The sequence below is a fragment of the Marmota flaviventris genome, chromosome 9 (assembly GCF_047511675.1).
Source record: "Marmota flaviventris isolate mMarFla1 chromosome 9, mMarFla1.hap1, whole genome shotgun sequence".
Lineage (NCBI taxonomy): Eukaryota > Metazoa > Chordata > Mammalia > Rodentia > Sciuridae > Marmota > Marmota flaviventris.
In genome coordinates this window covers 11795729-11814539 of record NC_092506.1, presented here as the reverse complement: position 1 = coordinate 11814539, position 18811 = coordinate 11795729, and the positions used below count along the sequence as shown (strand labels likewise).

The 18811-nt window shown below is 52.8% G+C and overlaps 1 protein-coding gene across 1 annotated transcript; it reads left to right on the top strand.

Moving 5' to 3' along the window:
* The first annotated feature begins 1842 nt into the window (after window positions 1-1842).
* Window positions 1843-8753, top strand: Zp1 (zona pellucida glycoprotein 1). Its single transcript, XM_071616130.1, has 12 exons — window positions 1843-2115; window positions 2998-3119; window positions 3386-3749; window positions 3828-3971; window positions 4412-4599; window positions 4669-4766; window positions 6294-6421; window positions 6509-6698; window positions 6788-6932; window positions 8067-8148; window positions 8259-8366; window positions 8630-8753. Exons 1-12 carry the CDS (start codon window positions 1935-1937, stop codon window positions 8704-8706), a joined length of 1827 nt encoding a protein of 608 aa, XP_071472231.1. The 5' UTR covers window positions 1843-1934; the 3' UTR covers window positions 8707-8753.
* Window positions 8754-18811: the final 10058 nt, after the last annotated feature.

Sequence of the window (18811 nt, the reverse complement as noted above, 5' to 3'; positions counted from 1 at the left end):
CCCACTGGCTCCTTCCATCCCTTCTCAGGGCCCTTCCTCCAAAAACACTTCCATAACCCTACTCCACCCCACCCCGGTTGGCGCCTCTCCTGACTCTGCCCTCAGAGCTATCCACCAAGCTCTCCCAGCTGGGCTCCGGTCCCAGGAAGCGCTCATCACCGCCAAACAGTGAATGATTGACACACAATTTAGCACACCCATCGTGGGTCTCTTCCAGGCTTCTCGTCCACCCTGCAAGGTAAGCATTGCCGTCTATGATCATCAGCCTCAAAGCTCAGAAAACACAAAGCAGCCCAGGTCACAGGTAGAACTGCAGGGGACAGGAACCAGGCTTTGGGGCATGAGCCACAAGCTCCTCCAGCTGCTGCGAATTCCAATGACCCATAGTTGCTGGCATTTGCTGCGTTCAGACTCTGCTGGGCCCTGGGCTCATTGCTCCGTCAATTAGTGCCCTGAAGTCCCTCAAAGGAGGAGGCCGTGTAATGAGTGGCACCCGCGAGGCGACAGGGCGGAGCCTGGCATGTAGTGAACTCTGTAACGCGATGGCCATTCCTGGGGTGGTTGTAATAGACCATTCCTTAGAACTGTTCTGATTAACAGAAAAACTGAGAAGACAGTGCAGAGCGCATCTGAGGACCCCACGCCCAGTTTTCCCTGTAAGTAGCGTCTTACATGATTTCAGCACATTTGTTACAATTAATTAAACCTTTGTGAATCCGTCTTGATTCACTCATTCTATATTAGTGCAGGTTGAGTAGCCTCATCCCAAATACTCGGAACCAGAGTGTTTCAATTTAGGGAATTTTTTTGGATCTTGGAATATCTGCATATTTATATTAAGATATCTCGGGGAGAGAATGCAATAGTAAACACAAAATTCATTCATTTTTCATACATATCTTATGTACGTAGCCTGAAGACTATTTCAAACGTGCCTGTGTTTCGACTGTGACCATCACATAATACTGAGGGTAGAATCTTCCACTAGTGTTTTATGTCAGCACTTAAAAAGAGTATTTCAGATTTTGGATTTTTAGATTAAGATGTTCAACAGAAGCAGGGTGCAGTGGCACACACCTGTAATCTCAGTGGCTTGGGAGGCTAAGGTAGGAGGATCGTGAGTTCAAAGCCAGCTCAGCAACAGCAAGGCGCTAAGCAACTCAGTGAGACTGTCTAAATAAAATACTAAATAAGGCTGGCGATGTGGCTCAGGTGCCAAGTGCGCCTGAGTTCAATCCCTGGTCCCCACCCCCAAAGAAAAAAAAAAAAGATGCTCATCAGAAACGGCCTTCAATTAACAGGCTTAATCCTGGTTAGGCCATGAAGAGCTTGTCACAGAGGACGCACCTGTGGCCCCTATTGGCCGTGAGCTCCTGGGGCAAGGCCCTCTCCCTGTGGGTCTAGCTGAAGGTGGGGAGGAAAATAATGGGGGCTTCTCTTCCCCTCAGTCCTGAGGTCCCCGTGCAGGCAGGAGGCCCTGGGGGGCTGTCTGGGCTGGAAGGGGATGGTGAGGGGCTTGGGAGGGAGACAGGCCCCAGGTCTTCAGGGCACCTCCCAGCCATGGATGCTGACCCTTAGCCCACCTGCAGCCTTGTCTTTTCTAGAAAGCCCCTCCTCCAGCCCTGGGCAGCTACAACCACTCTAGGAGCCGCGTCGACCCCCAGCTGCTGGGAGACTTCTGAACCAGGGAGTCTGGCCAAGGACCGCCTTCTGAGCAGCCCCTGAGGGCCCTGGCTGGGAGGCTGCTCTCCTCTGCTTTGGGGCAGGAATTTCTCCACTGCCCCTGCGGGCCAGGTGGGCCCCCTTTGTCCTCAAAGGCTGCCACTTGCCGCCTCCCCCATATAAGTCCTCCCCTGCTCTAGTGGCAGAGCAGTGGGGGCTGCTGGAGAGGTCTGTGCGTACCTGACTGCGACCTGACTGCGGGAGCTTCCACCATGACCTGGCGTTTCTATGGCATCTTGCTGCTGCTGGCCGCAGCCACCCTGGGGCTGGGTCAGGGGCCGTTCCCCAAGCTCAGCCTCCCAGGCCTGTGGCACAGCTATGACTGTGGGATCCGGGGCATGCAGCTGCGCGTCGTTCCAAGGCCAGGCCAGACAATCCGCTTCAAGGTGCTGGGTGAGTGCTGGGAGAACCCTGGTCCCCTTCCCCGCCTGGGCTGCTGCTGCTAGGAGGACCCTTCCCCTGGAGCCAGGCTGGAAGAGCAGAGGCATCCCTCCCAATAGGGGCGACCAGCCCCCCACACATAAAGGTGGGCAAGGGAGGGGGGTCACCTCCCCCTGGTCACCAGCCACTTCTCCCTCGTCACTGTGCACAGGTATCACCTGGCATCTTGTTGAGGCAGCCCTAGCCTCTGCATTTCTAACCACAGACAGTTGAGGCCAGGTAGCTGGTCCACAAATCACTCTCTGGGTACAGTCTAGTACGGAGAAAAGGGGGTGCAGCCTTGGAATGGAGATTTACACAAGCAGCTTCTAGGCTGTGTGCTCTCGGGCACCTGACAGACCTCCGTGAGCCTCGTCTGCAAGGTGGGGAAGAACTCGGCCTTGCCGGGCGCACTGAACGAGAACACTGGAGGCACCCACTCTGGAAGGTGGGCGTCCCCAGGTGATTGTGGCAGCCATTCTACCTGGCAAACGGCTCAGTCCTTTCTACAAACACACCCAGCGCTGGAGTCCTCATCCTGCCCCCAATGCGTGTGCCTGAGAAAGCTGGCGCTCGGCCACCTTGTCCACAGTGTGGATAACTGAGCCCACAGGAAGTGAAGTTCTCAGCCCACCGCCTGAGACCCGGATCCTCTCGGCACCGTCTCCGTGCCTGCTGCTGGGTGCTACCGCCAGAGAACCCCAGCTGGAAAGGCTCTGTGCCCTTCCAGACATGGGAACCCAGACCAGCGGAGGCAGAGGCTTGTCCAAGACCAGGCTGGTCCTGCGTGGGCCCCAGCAGCCACCCTTTAGCACCCTGAAGCTCTCCCTACCTCTTCCCTTTCCCCCACCTCAGACGAATTTGGGAACCGGTTTGAAGTGAATAACTGCTCCGTCTGCTACCACTGGGTCACCTCCACGCCCCAGGAGCTGGCCGTCTTCTCAGCCGACTACAGAGGCTGCCACGTGCTGGAGAAGGTAGGCCGCCTGGCTGCTCTGGGCCACCAAGCTTGTCCTAAGGACCCTGCCTCTCCTGGGCCAGGGGAGACCAGACCCCAAGAAAGGTCGGGGAGCCCTGGGTGGGGAGGTGGGTGGGGAGATCATTTCCTGGGTGCAGGTCTTCCCAGGACCCCGCATCTGACCCAGCTCCCTGCCCCGCCGTCGGCTCAGCCCTTGCTGACCCCTCGTCCGCTGCCTGGTCTGGCTGCTCTTGCCCAGCTGCTCTGTGGCCCTCTCACCTGCAGGACGGGCGGTTCCACCTGAGGGTCTTCATAGAAGCTGTGCTGCCAGATGGTCATGTGGATATCGCCCAAGAGGCCACTCTGATCTGTCCTAAACCTGACCACACCTGGACTCCGGACTCCAGCCTGGTGGTGCCCACCACACCCTCACCTTCCACCCCTCATCTGCTTCCCCTCCGCCCCACCTCCAGCCACCCCTCGCCTGGCTCTGGCTACGCCTTGCCCACCCCATCGTACCCAGAACACAGTTTCGTCCATCTGACTGCTGCTCCGCTGTCCTTCGGACCAGGGCCTACCGGCCCCACCCTGGCGCGGCCTCAGCGGGGCACCACGGACCCCTGGGAAGTGGACGGGCCTGACTACATTGGTGTGTAGGACAAGCCCTCTGGACCATGGGAGGCCTAACAGCCTCTGGCTGGGCTCTCATCACTGTCCCCAACCCTAGGTGCCCACCTGCCGCAGGAGCAGTGCCAGGTGGTCTCTGGGCACATCCCCTGCGTGGTGAGAAACAGCTCCAGGGAAGCCTGTCATCAGGCTGGCTGCTGCTATGACGACACCAGGGAAGTGCCCTGTTACTATGGCAACACAGGTACAACCCCCCCCCCCCCCCCGCGGCACTGACCTGCTCTCCTGGACTCTGTGCCCGCAGGAGAGGCGCCTCTGCTATCTGCTGCTCCACCTCAGTGGATGGCAGAGACCCTTCGGTGAAGGACGACACATCCTACCTGCCTTCTGACAATTGTCCCCAAAGCACACCCCTGACCTTTAGATTCAAAACATCCTGGTTTGGATAACTAATCCTTTGACCTTACTTCAAGGGTCCACCTCCACCCTTTTGTGGATGAGAAATGGGTCGATAGAGGATTCACTCAGGACAGCACCGGCCTAAATGGGGACAGTACAGGGCCCAGGTCTCCTGGCTCCCAGGCCAGTGCTGAAGCATTCTCCTCCCAGCTCATTCCCCCGTCTCTGTGCTGGGTGGATCCTAGCCCAAGGCCCTGATCAGCCTCTGGGGTCTCTCTGTTCCAGCCACCATCCAGTGTTTCAGAAGTGGCTACTTCATCCTGGTCATTTCTCAAGAAACGGCCTTGGCACGCAGGATCACATTGGCCAACATCCACCTGGCTTATGCCCCTGCCAGCTGCCCCCCAACCCAGGAGACGAGTGCTTTCGTGGTCTTCCGAGTTCTGCTCACACACTGTGGCACCACGGTCCAGGTAGGGGGGAGAACACGGGCGGGAGCCATCTCGCCCCCGGGAGGGCCTCACTCGCTTTCTCCTCCCCAGGCAGTTGGCAATCAGCTCATCTATGAGAACCAGCTGGTGTCTGACCTTGACATCCAGAAGGGACCCCAGGGTTCCATCACTCGGGACAGCACTTTCCGGTGAGAGGGAGCCCTCCTTGAACAGGCCAGGCCTTGGGTGTGGGTGTGAGGGAGCTAAGGCAAGCCCAGGACGGGCTTTGGGGCCAGCTGTGTCAAATTCAGGCTCTATTACCTCGGTCATGTGGCTTTAGATGAGATGCTCACCTCTTGGGCCTGTCCTACAGGGCAGGGGGAATGGCCCTTCCCCAGGGCTGACCAAGCGTTAAGGGCCTCGTCTGTGCCTGGCATATGGGACTTGGACAGAAGCCAAGGGCAGTTCCTGAGAGTCCTGCTTTTACCCCTCTAAGAACTAAGCTCAGTGCCTGAAGGTGTCCCCTGCTGGGCCCCAGGAAGGGGCTGAGGCTGCTGCCACCTGCTAATCTCAGGTTAAAAAGCCACAGATGAGGCAGATACCTCCAGCTGAAGTTCTCTAAGGATGTGGTAGAGGAAGGAAATGGGGGAACAGCCTCCAGGGCCTCCCGGACGTGCTGGCTCAGGTAGCCCAACCATCCCAGGATGCCAGTAGGGTGACCAAGAAGGCAATCTGTCAATGCCCAGCTTTGAACCTCCACTGCTACTCACTGTGTGACCACGGTAGGCCATACACCAGCCCCAGCCTGGTCCCTGCTGGAGAACTGATCCTAACTATGGGTTGTAGGAATTCTGTGCTTGGCACCATGTGGATGCCCAAGTATCCCCTTCTCTCCCTGCCGTACCTTCCAAGAAGGTTGGGCAAGAAACTGGTGTCAGGGCCCAGGTGTCTTTTGCTTGAAGCAGAGTCCTTCTGGCCCAGGAGGTGGGGAGAGAAGTTCCTGTCATCCTGTGGACACTTGGACTTGGGTGCTATTCCAATAAGTCAGAATTCAGCACAGTAATCGGGGATTCCCAGAGGAAAAACAGCTGTCACCCCTCAAGACTAAGCAGGAGGGCCCCTAAGACACAAGGCCAGACAGTGCGAGGGGCCTTCAGAACAGGGTGGAGTCACTATGGCTACACAGCACCTACCTGGTGCCAGGTGCAGGCCCATCCGCAGTGGGGATGAAGGACCACCATGGCATGTGGGCACTAGACACTGTGACAGGCCAACCACAGCTGCAGGTTCAAGCAAGACGCCGATGCTCTCCTGTTCTCACTGAGGACTTATGGCCCCAGTCCTCGCCAGAGCCCTCAGAGGGCGGCCACTGGAGCTTGGGTTAAACCACTTGCTCATGGTTCTGTCGCTAATAAGTTGCGAGCCCAGACCTCCCCACCAGGCCCAAGTGTCGGGCTCCAAAGGCCTCAAATGCCACCAGGAGCCAGCCCCAGAAGGCCCTGTTGTCATCTTGATCCTATCCTAGAGTAGGGCCTGGCACAACTAGATCCAGCTGTCCCAGAAAGGCCAGGTGGGCAGGGCCGAGCTTCCTCTGCCCACTGGTCAGCACTGCCCATATCCCTGTGCTTGGAGTGTCCATCCTCTGCCCTGTGTGTTGTGACCACAGTGTTGGTACTCTGTTGAGGCCAACGGGACTCTGACTTGTCTTCTCCCCACCTTCTCGCACTCGACTCCAGGCTTCACGTCCGCTGTCTCTTCAACGCTGGTGACTTCTTACCCATCCAGGCATCCATCTCCCCGCCCCCGTCGCCTGCCCCTGTGACTCAGTCGGGCCCCCTGCGGCTGGAGCTGCGAATTGCCAAGGGTACGGTATCCCCGCTGCTTTCTCTTCCTGCTCCCAGTTTCCTGAGGCGCAGCCCCTCTCCCTACAGACCAGCCCCTCTCCCTACAGATGAGACCTTCAGCTCCTACTACGGGGAGGATGACTACCCCCTGGTGAGGCTGCTCCGAGAACCAGTCCACGTGGAGGTCCAGCTTCTGCAGAGGACAGACCCCGGTCTGGTCCTGGTACTGCACCAGTGCTGGGCCACGCCTAGTGCCAACCCCTTCCAGCAGCCCCAGTGGCCCATCCTGTCGGACGGGTGAGTGACAGCAGGTGACTGAGTTGCCCCGGGCTCCCTCCCAGCTTGCCTCACCTCCCAGAGACCCTCCTGACTTCTCTCCCTCCCAGGTGTCCTTTCGAGGGTGACAGCTACAGAACCCAAATGGTATCCTTGGACAAGGCAGAGCTGCCCTTCCGGTCTCACTACCAGCGTTTCATGGTCTCCACCTTTGCTTTCCTGGACTTTAGCTCCCAGAGAGCCCTCAGGGGCCCGGTAAGAAGGACCCAAGTTCCTCATCTGAATTGGGGATAAGCTGGTCTCCAAATGTCCCCAGCACCCTGTAAATGGATGCCCTTCACCCTGGCCCAGGATGGCGGTTGGCTTTCATCAAGTGTGGCAGACAGCAGGGGACACGGGGTTCTGATCTTAGGTCAGTGCAGAAGCCACTGACAAATAGTTCCAGAAGGAAGAAGGGAAATGCCCAGCTGGGCTGCAGTCGGCTCTGAATCTGAGCTGGCCACAGTGTGCTAGCACGGCCTCGCTTCCGATTCCAGAAACGGCAGCATGTTCCCCGAGTTTCTTATAACTCGGCAACTTCTCTAGAAGGCAAAAGTGGATAAGCGTAGACTGTTTAGATTTGCTGAATATTAATATACAAATGGCACCAAAAGCAGCACACTACTCTCCAACTCTTGGGCTGTTGCATAACACATCTGTCACAGAATGCACAGATTGCTTTACATCACTGCCTCTTACTACAACAGACGCAGATGAATCCCTCTGGTAGGCACACTTGGCAGGCTGCCTTCTCCTCTCGCCAGCGTGCAACCTCCTGAGCCAAGAGACGCTCCCATGCTAGATGAGGGGCACCCATAGGTGGGGCCTATAGGCACCAGGTCAGGTCATTTCCTGCCTCTACTCCTCTTGGGTGTTTCCCCCTGACCCTGTTTCTGGAAACGGTAACTGGTCATCCCCTGTGTCCCCAGTTACTAGTCTCTGGGGTCAGGAAGACGGGATGGCAAATGTGTTCTCCAGCTGTCTGGTCAAACCCCACCTCAGAATCCCCTTTGGAAGGGAGCCATCCAGCCCTATAGCCGTTCAGCACCAGAGGCGGGGTGGCGGGGTGGTGGAGTGGCCGAGGGCTGGGGCTCCACCAAATAGCGCAGTGGTCCCTGCCTGGGGGGCCCTCTACTGCAGTCTTGGGCCCTCGGGAGAAAGGCCTGGACCCCAACTGGGGAAGCAACACATCCCTGAGCCTCGTGGGCACAGGGCAGCGGTTGTGCTCAGCACACCCAGATTTCTCTGGTTGGCAGCAGCATAAACTTGGCCCCACACCCAATGCCACCTCCTGCTTGGCACTTCCTGCCCAGTGGCCCTGAAGCCTTGACGTCTCTCTCCTCCCACCAGGTCTACTTCTTCTGCAGCGCCTCTGCCTGCTACCCCTCGAGGCTGCAGCCATGCTCCCCCACGTGTGCCTCGGGGACTGCAAGTGAGTCCAGGGGAAGGGGCGAGTTCTTTAATCCGACCCCAGGCCTGTGTCTGACGCTGAGCCCTGAGGAGCTAGAGTCCAACCCGTGGTATGGCTCTTTCCCCGGGCAGGACAGCGACGATCCTCAGGTTACCACAACAGCACCACCAGGCCCGTGGACATCGTAAGCTCTCCAGGACCCATTGGCTTCCGGGACTCTTATGGATGGAGGACCACAGGTACCAGGGCTTGTGGTGGGTCCTCGGGCCCGGACCCCCTGAAATGCTGACAAAACGGGGAAGCTCTGGCCCTAGAGAAGGCAGGACGTGGTGTAACACCACTCAGTGAGGAAATAGCCACGCTCACCCTGGGCCCCTTATCTGTGAAAGGCAGCTTCAGTAGTGGTGGCAGAGGCGTGGGATTGCCAAGGTCAAGGAAGGTCAGCGTGGAAGAGTGGTGGGTGGGGCCAGCCCCACACTCCTTGCCGTCACCTCTCTAGCAGGCTCCAGCAGGAACTCCAACCCAAGGCCACTCCTCTGGGTCCTCCTCTACTGCTGGCTGCTGCGTCTGTGGGCCTGAGGGGGGCCTGGGCTCAGAGTCTGAGAGGCACCCAATAAACCATTGTTTCAAACCTACCGAAGGCTGGTGCGAAGTGACTCACGAAATCTAGAACAGAATTGTTGTCGAGGAGACCTGTTCCTTAGTGTCAGCTGTCACAGAGGTCACAATTTTGAAAGTCGGGGGCATTGCATAATGATTCAGTCAACGACAGACCACATAGATGGGGTCCCATAAGATACCAGAGCTGAAAAATTCTTTTGGGGGAAAGGGGGGATGATGCTGGGAATTGAACTTGGGCACTTGACCCCTGAGCCACATCCCCAGCCCTATGTTGAATTTAGAGACAGGGGCTCACCTTAGCACTTTGCTTTTGCTGAGGCTGGCTTTGAACTCACGATCCTCCTACCTCAGCCTCCCAAGCCACACCCTGTTACTCCAGCTGCAGCCTGGTGTTTCTCCAAGTTTACTAAGGCTCCTGAGAGCATCAAGGAGCCATGTGCAGCAATTGACCTGCCCCAACTAGGTGTATACACTACACCATTCATGTTCACGATACTGTGAAACCACCTAATGACATAGTTCTGGAGTGTATCCCGTGGTTAACCACCTCATGACAACACTTAGTAGACACTGCCCAGGGTATGGAATATTGTCTCCCAGGCCTGAATTTAGGGGACTCTGCCCCCCTGCAAGGAGAGGTGGCATTCCAGAGACGATATCACAAGCAAAGTTACAGGAAGATCGAAAGGTGGAGTCCAAACAGCGGATCTGGGACTGGGAAACCTGGAGGAAACTGACGGCCACGAGACTTGTCCGCTGCCCCCAGGAGTTCTGACTGGGGCATCCTCAGAGCACCTGTGTAGCTGTCCCCCAGGGTAAGGGGATGCCGGAGCTCCCTCTGTCTACCAGCCTGGCACTAAGGGACGCTGGGCTACGCTGCTGACCACTAACCTCTGTCCCACTCCTGTGGCCTCCCAACTCCCTTTGGGCCCTGCCACCTGGACACAGCCACCAGACAGGTCAGCTCCATGCTGACTACGCTGCCAACCCCCTTCCCTGTGCATAACTTGGGCCTTTATCCTACTTTGCAGCAAAGACCCCCTGAGACTGACGGGTAGACTGAACCTGGAAAGGGGGAGTGGCTGGGGAGGGTGTGGGTTCAGGCTAGGGCATAGGGAGAAGAATCTGGTGGCAAAGGCTGAAGAGGCTTTGGGGGGCCTCTGGTAGCACGTGTGCTTAGAGTTGGCACAAAGGGAACTCCAGTGCTCAAGTCGGGCAGTGGCCTTGGTTCTACGCAGGCCTTCCACCTCAGGCTGGCTCTGGCCTACCTGATCTTTTTCATCTTCAGGGTCATGGTCGGGCATATGGATTCCAAGCCAGGCCACCTGAGTAACAGCTTTGCTTCCTACCAGCTCTGTGATATGAAGTGCATTACGGAACTTCTGAGTCCATCTTCTGTAAAATGGAGACAATACCTATCCCCGCAGGAATATTGGATGAAATGAGTTAAAAAGAATGCTCAGAACAGTGTGTAACAGCCAACATGTACTGAGTGCTATTAGCTACTAACTAGAACTACTTCCTGACCCCAAGCTAAGGCTCACCTAGTCCCCCCCCCACACACACCCCTTATAGGAGAACAGGTTTGCTTGCCAAGAAGAGGAGGCGCTGGGAAACTGCAGCCTTCGGGCTTTTCTGGCAGTGTCAGCAGAACAGGGACACACTGAGGACCAGAAAGCCAGGCACCTGCCTCGGAAATTAGGTAACTTCATTCTCTGGACTTGTCTTCCCAGCTGGGGAATAGCGCCAGCCAGTCCTGCCCTGCCAGCTTCCCTCTTGTACAGGAGGGCCTAGGACATACTCTACAGGGTCAGTGTGGAAGTAGTGAGGGTTTGGGCTCGTTTGCCTGGAGGAGCCTGGCTGCCAGGGTTCTGGTGCCATCAGCATCTGCTCCTTCTTCCTCCCCGTCATCCAACAGGCCTCTACAGAATTTCAATCAGCACAGGAAGCTGGATTGAGGAATGGCACTGAGGTTCTGTTTTAACAAAGCATTGTTCTATAGTGCCAACTGGAGTCAAACTGACTTAACCTTTTTAAAACAAGAGTAAATATCTTGCATCATTTCCAATCATAGTTTTTTAGTGTGTGGGGGGGGGCTACTGGGGATTGAATCCATAGGCACTTAACCACTGAACCACATCCCCAGCCTTTTTTTATATTTTATTTACAGACAGGGTCTCTTGGGCTGGGATTGTAGCTCAGTGGTACTGGGTTCGATCCTCAGCACCACACTAAAAATAGAGACAGGGTTTCACTGAATTGCTTAGGACCTTGCTAAGTTGCTAAGGCTGGCTTTGAACATGAGACCCTCCTGCCTCAGCCACCCACCTCCCCAAGCCACTGGGATTACAAGCATATGCCACAGCACCTGGCTTCCTATCATTTTTAATAGATGTTTTCCCTAAATGATGGTTTAACTTTGACATATCTGATCTCCTTTTGAAAGAAACCAAACCTACGATTGGGTAACAAGTGGTAATGCAATGATATAAACTCACAATCTTCGTATACTTTTTTCCTCAGAAGAAATTCATTGATGGAACTGTTGGGTCTAGGGTTGTGGCTCAGTAGCAGAGCACTTGCCTAGCATGTGTGAGGCACTGGGTTCAATTCTCAGCACCACATATAAATAAATGAATAAAAATAAAAGTCCAACATCTAAAAAAAAAACCCCATTAAAAAATGCACACCCTTAAGACTGCAGGGCTCTGGGGTTGTGTGGGTGGCTGCTCCCCCACAGACCAATATCACTCTAAATCTTTGCCTATCTGAGCAGCAGAAAGCAAATAGCATTGCTATCTTAAAATGGAGCTCTGATAAAGAAGTTAAGCCACTGTATCTTACAAATTGCTCTTTTATCATGTTCTGTCTTTCCTTCCTAGCCTGTAAAGAGCATTCACAAATCAAGGAGGTAACGTCTTATTCTTACTAAGTTTCGACTGATTGGCCATTGCTCTTGTTTTTCCCAGTTCTAGGGACTGAACCAGGGCCTTGTATACACCAGGCGTGTGCTCTACCACTGAGCTTCCTCCCCAGCCCCACAGGCTTTTCTTTGTGGGATTCTTCCTTTCATCTTACTGAGAGGATTATCTAACAGTGAATTTCTTTCCCTCGTATCTGTATCTTTGAATATAGCAAAGACCTTCCCCTAACTTAAAGAATCATAAAAGTATTCATTATCTTTGTTGTGATTCTCCTGTGACAGTGCAGTTGTTTTCTACTTTCAAGTGTGTGGAGATACATAATTTTTTGGCAGGTAACTTTGTAATTGATATTTAAATTATGAATAGGTTTTGTCAACACCTCTGTACCAGGATTTACAGAAAGACAGGAAATCTGTGTGGCACTAGGTTCCCTGTGCTGTTGCTGAAGGGAGGCAATCTAAGCTGACTTTCCTAGATATCAAAATCCGGGCGGGGTGTGGTGGCGCACCTGTAAGCCCAGCAACCTGGGAAGTTAGGGCAAGAGGATGGCAAATTAGAGACCAGCCTGGGCAAAAAACAACACAACAGCCAGACCCTGTTGCAATAGAAAATGACAAGTGCTGGGGAGGTAGCTCAGAGGTAGAGCACCCCTGGGTTCGATCCCTAGTACTGGGAAGAAAAATAAAATCTGAATCTCCAACTTAAAACTTTGTTCACCTCCCTGTTACCATCTCTGGAGGGAGCATGCATCTGGGCCTTGGGACAAGCTGTCAGACCTGATGCGGAGGACAGCAAACTGCTTTTGCTGACTTGTGGCAGGGAGCAGAGCTGCTCATGGAAGCTCATTTTCTTTTCTTCTTCCTGACTTTTGGGCCACAGCTAAGTGAGACTAGAGTAGACCCCTATTTCTCCTCCCCCACCTCTGACTCCCACATATGTACACAACTCTGCATTAGGATCAAACTGATGTCACCAAAGGTGCTTTGTCTTAAATAGAGAATGCTTCACAATCTGTTGCTCAACTTCAATAAAAATGAACTCCTTGAAGACTGGTGCGGGTGGCGCAGGCTGTAGTCCTAGTGGCTCAGGAGGCTGAGGCAGGAGGGTCATGAGTTCAAAGCCAGCCTCAGCAACAGGGAGGCACTAAAGCAACTCAGTGAGACCCTGTCTCTAAATAAAATACAAAATAGGGCTGGGGGTGTGGCTCAGTGGTCAAGTGCCCCTGAGTTCAATCCCTAGTACCCCCCAGAATTAACTCCTGGCAGCACAGCTCCATGGCCAGGCCCCACTTCTGTTCCAGCAGCAGGGCTAGACCGATGTTCTGACGCAAACCCTAAAATGCCAGATTGTAAACATTTTAAAACGCGTTTAAACCATTGTGAACTAACATGAGAAAACAGAAAGAAAAAAAAAAAAAAGGCATGCAGACAGGACAAAAATAAAAGCAAGAACCCTGGGAAGTAAAACCAGTTTCTATTTTGGGAATTTCTACAGAATCCTAGAGACCTTAACCTTCTGGCTCCTTGAGTGAAGGAGCCTGCAAATTAGGCCTGGAGCCTGCCAAAGGCTGGGGAGTCCAGATGCAGGCTCCTGGGGAAGCTGGGACTCCAGAGGGCTCAGTGCAAGAGCGAATAGGGGGCAGCGAGGAATCGCCTGTCTTGATCTTGGTGCTGATGAATTTAAAAACACCAGGCAAATTAGAAGTACAGTTCCCCTTCCCTGCTTGTACAGTCCAATTCACACACTGAAGGGGAAAGGAGGTAGGAGAACCCTCAGAGGTTCACTCTGGAAAAAAGACCTCAACAGCTAACTTAAAGCAATTCCAGGGTGATCATTAAAGTAATCCCCAGCTTCAGGCAGAAGCCAACGCAAACCCCACCTGAAAGGATGTCATTTCAGCCAGACTCAAAACATTCTTTCAGATGAAATTAGAATCAAATGAACACCTTAGAAATCGCAGAGTGCTAAATGAGCCAGAAGACAGTTGCAACACGTTATTGACAATGGGCTGCCATCCAAAACAGGTATTGTTTTTAAATGCTACAAATCAGTAAGGAAAAAAAACAGAGAAATAGGCAAAGGGTCCCAATAGGCCTATCACAGAATATAAATTCAATTGGCCCAGAAGTAGATGAAAAGATGTTCGACCTTGGGCTGGGGGCTTAGCTCAGCGGGGAGAGGGGCCCTGGATCATCCCCAGCACTGAAAAAAAAAAAAAAAAAAGCTCAAACTCACCGGAATCATGGATGTTAAAATTAAACTTCAAGCCGGATGCGATGGCCCACAGCTGTAATCCCAGCAGCCTGGGAGGCTGAGGCAGGAGGATCAAGAGTTCAAAGCCAGCCTCAGCAACAGCAAAACACTAAGCAACTCATGAGACCCTGTCTCTAAACAAAATACAAAATGGGGCTGGGGATGTGGCTCAGAGGTTGAGTGCTCCTGAATTATATCCCCAGTACCCCACCCCACCCCCCAAAAAATTAATTAATCTACAGCTCCCAGACTGGCAAAAAAGTAAAAAGTCAGGAAATGCTAAGTGTCAGGGAGGATCGGAGGACAGGAGCACTAAACACCGATCAGCATTAGTCAGAATGTAACCCAGACCTATGCTGAAAAATAGACTGTCATTTAGCGAAAAAGACAAAATTAAACTAGAAATACTCATGTCTATGATCAACAACATATAAATGCATTGTAGTGTATTCCTATGATTTTATTTTTATAATAATGAATGAGGTAAGGGTTAACCTTACCTTATCTTGCCAAGATTTATCCCTTGTAGTCTGCCCTCCAGAAAGAGTTGGCCTCTTACAAGGGTTCCAAAGAATCTGGCCATCGCCAACTGCCTCAGGGACTGACCTCTTGTAAGGCTTAGACCCCAGCCCACCAGGCTTAGACCCCATCAGAGGAAGGGTTGCTGCTTCTCCAACCATGACCACAATGCACTGTAATCCAGCTGTGGCGGGCACACCAAATTACTGCAGCAGCAAAACTTGGACCCTAGATCCCTGGTCACACTAGGGGGAGGAGCTGTGATTCCTGGTCATGCAGCCTAAAAGCACCACAGCACACTGGCCCTCCTCCCAGGGCACTGGCCTGGAATGAATGGGCCACGCAGGACCTGCTCCTATCACCAGTGTGCACGTCCCAGCAGCCTGGTGTCCTGTGAGGCCACTGCCTTTGTTTGTGCAACAGTGAATGAGCACGTGTGTAATCACAGTACCAAGAATAACACTGAGGGCTGGGGTGTGGCTCAGTGGTAGAGCACTTGCCCAGCAGGTGTGAGGTGTCTGGTCCCCAGCACCATGGGGAAAACAAAGAAACACTGAGAAAGTGAAGTAAAAGAAAGCAGGTTGAATAATTCTATTTATAAAAAGTTCAAAACTCAACAAAATAACCCAAATGAAGCAATTAGTAACACCAATTTCAGAATTCTGGTTTTCTCCTCTATGTAGGGGACGGAGGGACAGATGCATTGAGGAAACGCCCTCAGGACCCTGATGCTAATTTTTCATCTGGCTGGAGGATACAAGGTTCTTCACTATTCTTTAAACTGCACAGGTATGTTTTAGATATTGTGAATGCTTCACAGTAAGTTTCTCAACATGTGGGTTAAGGATTTGTTCCAAATTTTGAAAGTCAGCAGGTAGGACCTTGGACTCGGTGAGCCTGCTATCTCAAGCCTCCTCTCTGCACCACAGGCCATGGGCTGTCAGCTCCTTGGCTTCCACCAGTCACCCCCATTCTGTTCCTTTGTCCTGTGTCCACCTAGTGAACTTCTGATTTTCCAAAATGCTGCTGTCAGCTCCCCTCCAGATTTACGTGGTTTTCAAACCAGTTGTACCCCTGTCCTATGTTGGCACCCCTGTGAGAACTCGAGTGTCATGGTTGTGTTCTGTATACACCAGCTTCCTAGTCTGGATTATGCTCCAGCCACTTTGTGTCCTCAGAGCCTGAATATTAGGGTTATGAATGGAGAAGGCAGTCAGGCCAAACCTTTATACTACAGACGTCAACCACCGAGGGTCATCACGGGTCAGCGTAGAGAGATGCATAAATATCTGTCAAGTGCCTCTGAGTGCTAGTTCACTTAATCTTCAACAGCCTACCAAGTGGGCAGCTGAACTCATTTTTCAGATATGGAAACTGAGACATAAAGACACACATCACTGAGCACTGCAGAGCTGGGTTCAAACCTGGGCTTCCAATTCCAGAGCCCGCACTTAACCATAGCACAGCTCTCCCAGAAGGTTGTGGAGGGATTAAAAACTGTGTCCCAGAAGCCAGATGGCTTAAAATCCCAGCTCCACTACTTACAAGATTGCCTAGGCCAGGGCACTTCTGAGTGTGTTCTCTCATCTACAGAACAGAGCTGACACCACCTGCTGGCAGGGTTGTCCTGGGGGACAGAGGAGCTGAGTCCTGGTTCCAGGTAATCAGAGACTGATGAAACTACACCGCCCCCAGGTGACCTCCTTGGTTAGTGCTCCAAGTTCAAGCACAGCAATGCAGATGCCCCTTGCTTTCAACAGCAGAGAGACATGGGGTTTGAGCATACAAAGACTACTTACGTGCCCCTAGGACACAGGAAGTACTGACTATGCCACCAAATGCTTCCTTTAAAGCCTAGAATTCTGAATGCTCTTGGATACAAAACAGAGAGCTTGTTATGGCTCACTGGACAATATGGGCCCAGAGAAGGCGAGCCTTTTAGGACCCACCAACCCACAACAGAGAGCCACCTCCAAGGCAGCTGAGCCAAGTGAGATGTGTGGCAGTGGGTGACAGCTCTCCATTCCATTTAGTTGAAACTGTTACTAGTCTGCCAACCCCCTGCTTTTATGTATCAAAGAGGGAGGGAGAGAGACAGGCTGGGCTTTAGACTGAGCCCCCAGGGGTGACTGTCTCAATCTGCCAGTTAACAGCTGTGGGACATGAAGCTGAAAGACAGCAACGAATACAGGGTCCCATCCTTAAGATCAAATCGAGTTTAGAGACTTGCATAAACACCTTCATGGTAACATGTTTAGTTATGCTGGAGACTGAACCAGACCTGAGAGAGAGGTCACTCACCTGGCAGGGTGGGAACAGGCACTAGAGGCTTCCTGGAGGACAGCCCATCTTTGGGAGGGAAGACTCCAGGGAGAAGAAACTATACAGTAGCAGCAGCAGTAATATAAAAACATAGTATTTATTATGTGCCGCATGTTCCGAGCACTTACATTCAGTCAATCCGTATGATGGCCCCACCTTATGAAGAAACCCAAACAAGTAGTCTGCCTGCCCAAGGTTAATCTACAGCCTACTAAGTGCCAGAGCTGTATTTAAACCAGGGAGTCTGGTTCCAGTCTGCTGCCTTCTACCCTGTACTGAGAAGGACGAAGCACAAAGCCGTCTGTGGCGTGCTGGGAATAAGAAACCACTGAGGGTGGCTGAACAGCTCAGCCAGTTGTTTAAGGGTTAAATATGGAGAATGAATTGGACATTACCCAGGGGCATATATGATGACACAGCCTGTGTGACTCTACATCAGGTACAACCACAATGAGAAGTTAGACTCCAGTTATGTATGTGTCAAAATAACTAATTAGCACAAGTACAAAAAAAATTCAATGTGGGGCAGGGGCCTAGCTCAGTGGTAGAGCGCTTGCTTAGCATGCACAAGGCCCTAGGTTCCACCCCCAGGACTACAAAACAAACTGTATGTGCATGCAGTGTCCAGAGAGCAGCTTGTTTGAATGGACAGATGGCTGTAGGGCGGGTGATAGATATATCAGTATCTTGTGTCACAAACATCAAGTTCTCAAGAGGCCAGGAGAATGGCAACACACCCCCACTCTTCTAGGACAGCTGTGATGGGGGATGGCATTACAGTCCCTTAGAGATGTATTCTAGGCTTCCTCTCTCTATTCATGGACATACCACAGGCTTCAGAATCTTAGGATGAACACAGTGCCCCCAACCTAGGGATTATCAAGAACCTCTGTCCTCCAGAGCCTCCTTACTTTTCCTGGAAACTAAAGCAGACCCTAAGAATGCACATTACCTAACACCAGAAATCATCCAATGGCTTTAGTGCTGTGCTAGTTTTGGGGTCCAGCTTAGCTCCAGGTGTCCCCAGGCCAAGCCCTGGCCCCTTCCCTGTCTCCAACCTGCTCCAATACCTCTGGGCTCTCAGAGCCTGAATGTTAGGGTCATGAATGGAGAAGGCAGTCCGACCAAACAGTCAAAAGGCTTAGCTGGCCAAATACTTAAAGAAATTTGGTTAAAAAATTAAAATAGTTTCTTTACTCCAAGATTCTCCAGAGCTTTCAGTATATACTAAGCGTTCTGGCCCCTCCAGGCAGACATGGATGCAGGACAAGTGGAACTTGCTCGGGATCTAGTGAAACAATTTGGACAACCTCCAGGGAACACCCCATTACTTGGCTCCCCCTCCAGCACAATCCTTTTTGTCCATCATCACTGGCTCCCTCACATTCTCTCCATCACTCTAAGCAAGTTTCCAGCTCCAACACTCCATCAGGATGGCCCTCTCCAGGGACCAGGTGGCCACTCCCTTCAGTCACCACACTCCAACAGTGGCCTCCTTCCTGTTCCTCTGAGCCTTTCCAGCCTCAGACCCTTCCTTCCCTCACCTACAACTCTCCTTCCGGCTTCCTCCCCTGTGGCCTCTTGTGACCTCTGGATCTGAAGCAGCCACTGGACCCTACATTTATCCCCTCCATTCATGCTTCTCTTCTCATCCTTACTGCTCACTGCTGTCTCTTCCAGAAGCAGCTCTACAACTTTCCAACTGCCAGTCAGTAAAATCTCTTCCCACTCAAGCCAATGGGGACAGGTTTTCTATCACCTGCAACTAAACAAATCCTTCCTGAGATGCTCAGCCCCTCACCAGCAGCCTAAGGCTAGCCTTCCCTGGGTACCCCTCCCTTCTAGACTGCGGAAGCCAAGCCCAGGCACGTGCAGACAGGAGACTCAAGGCCAAGGCCTGAAATATGGCTGTAGAGTTTTTTATTTCTGCTATGCAGTGAAGAGTGCAGAGAAGAAAGAACGACGGGCTTCTTGGTAGCCAGGGCCGTGTACTCCCCCCGCCCCTCGACCTTCCCAGCTGAGGGTGCTTCTGTTTCAGACAGACA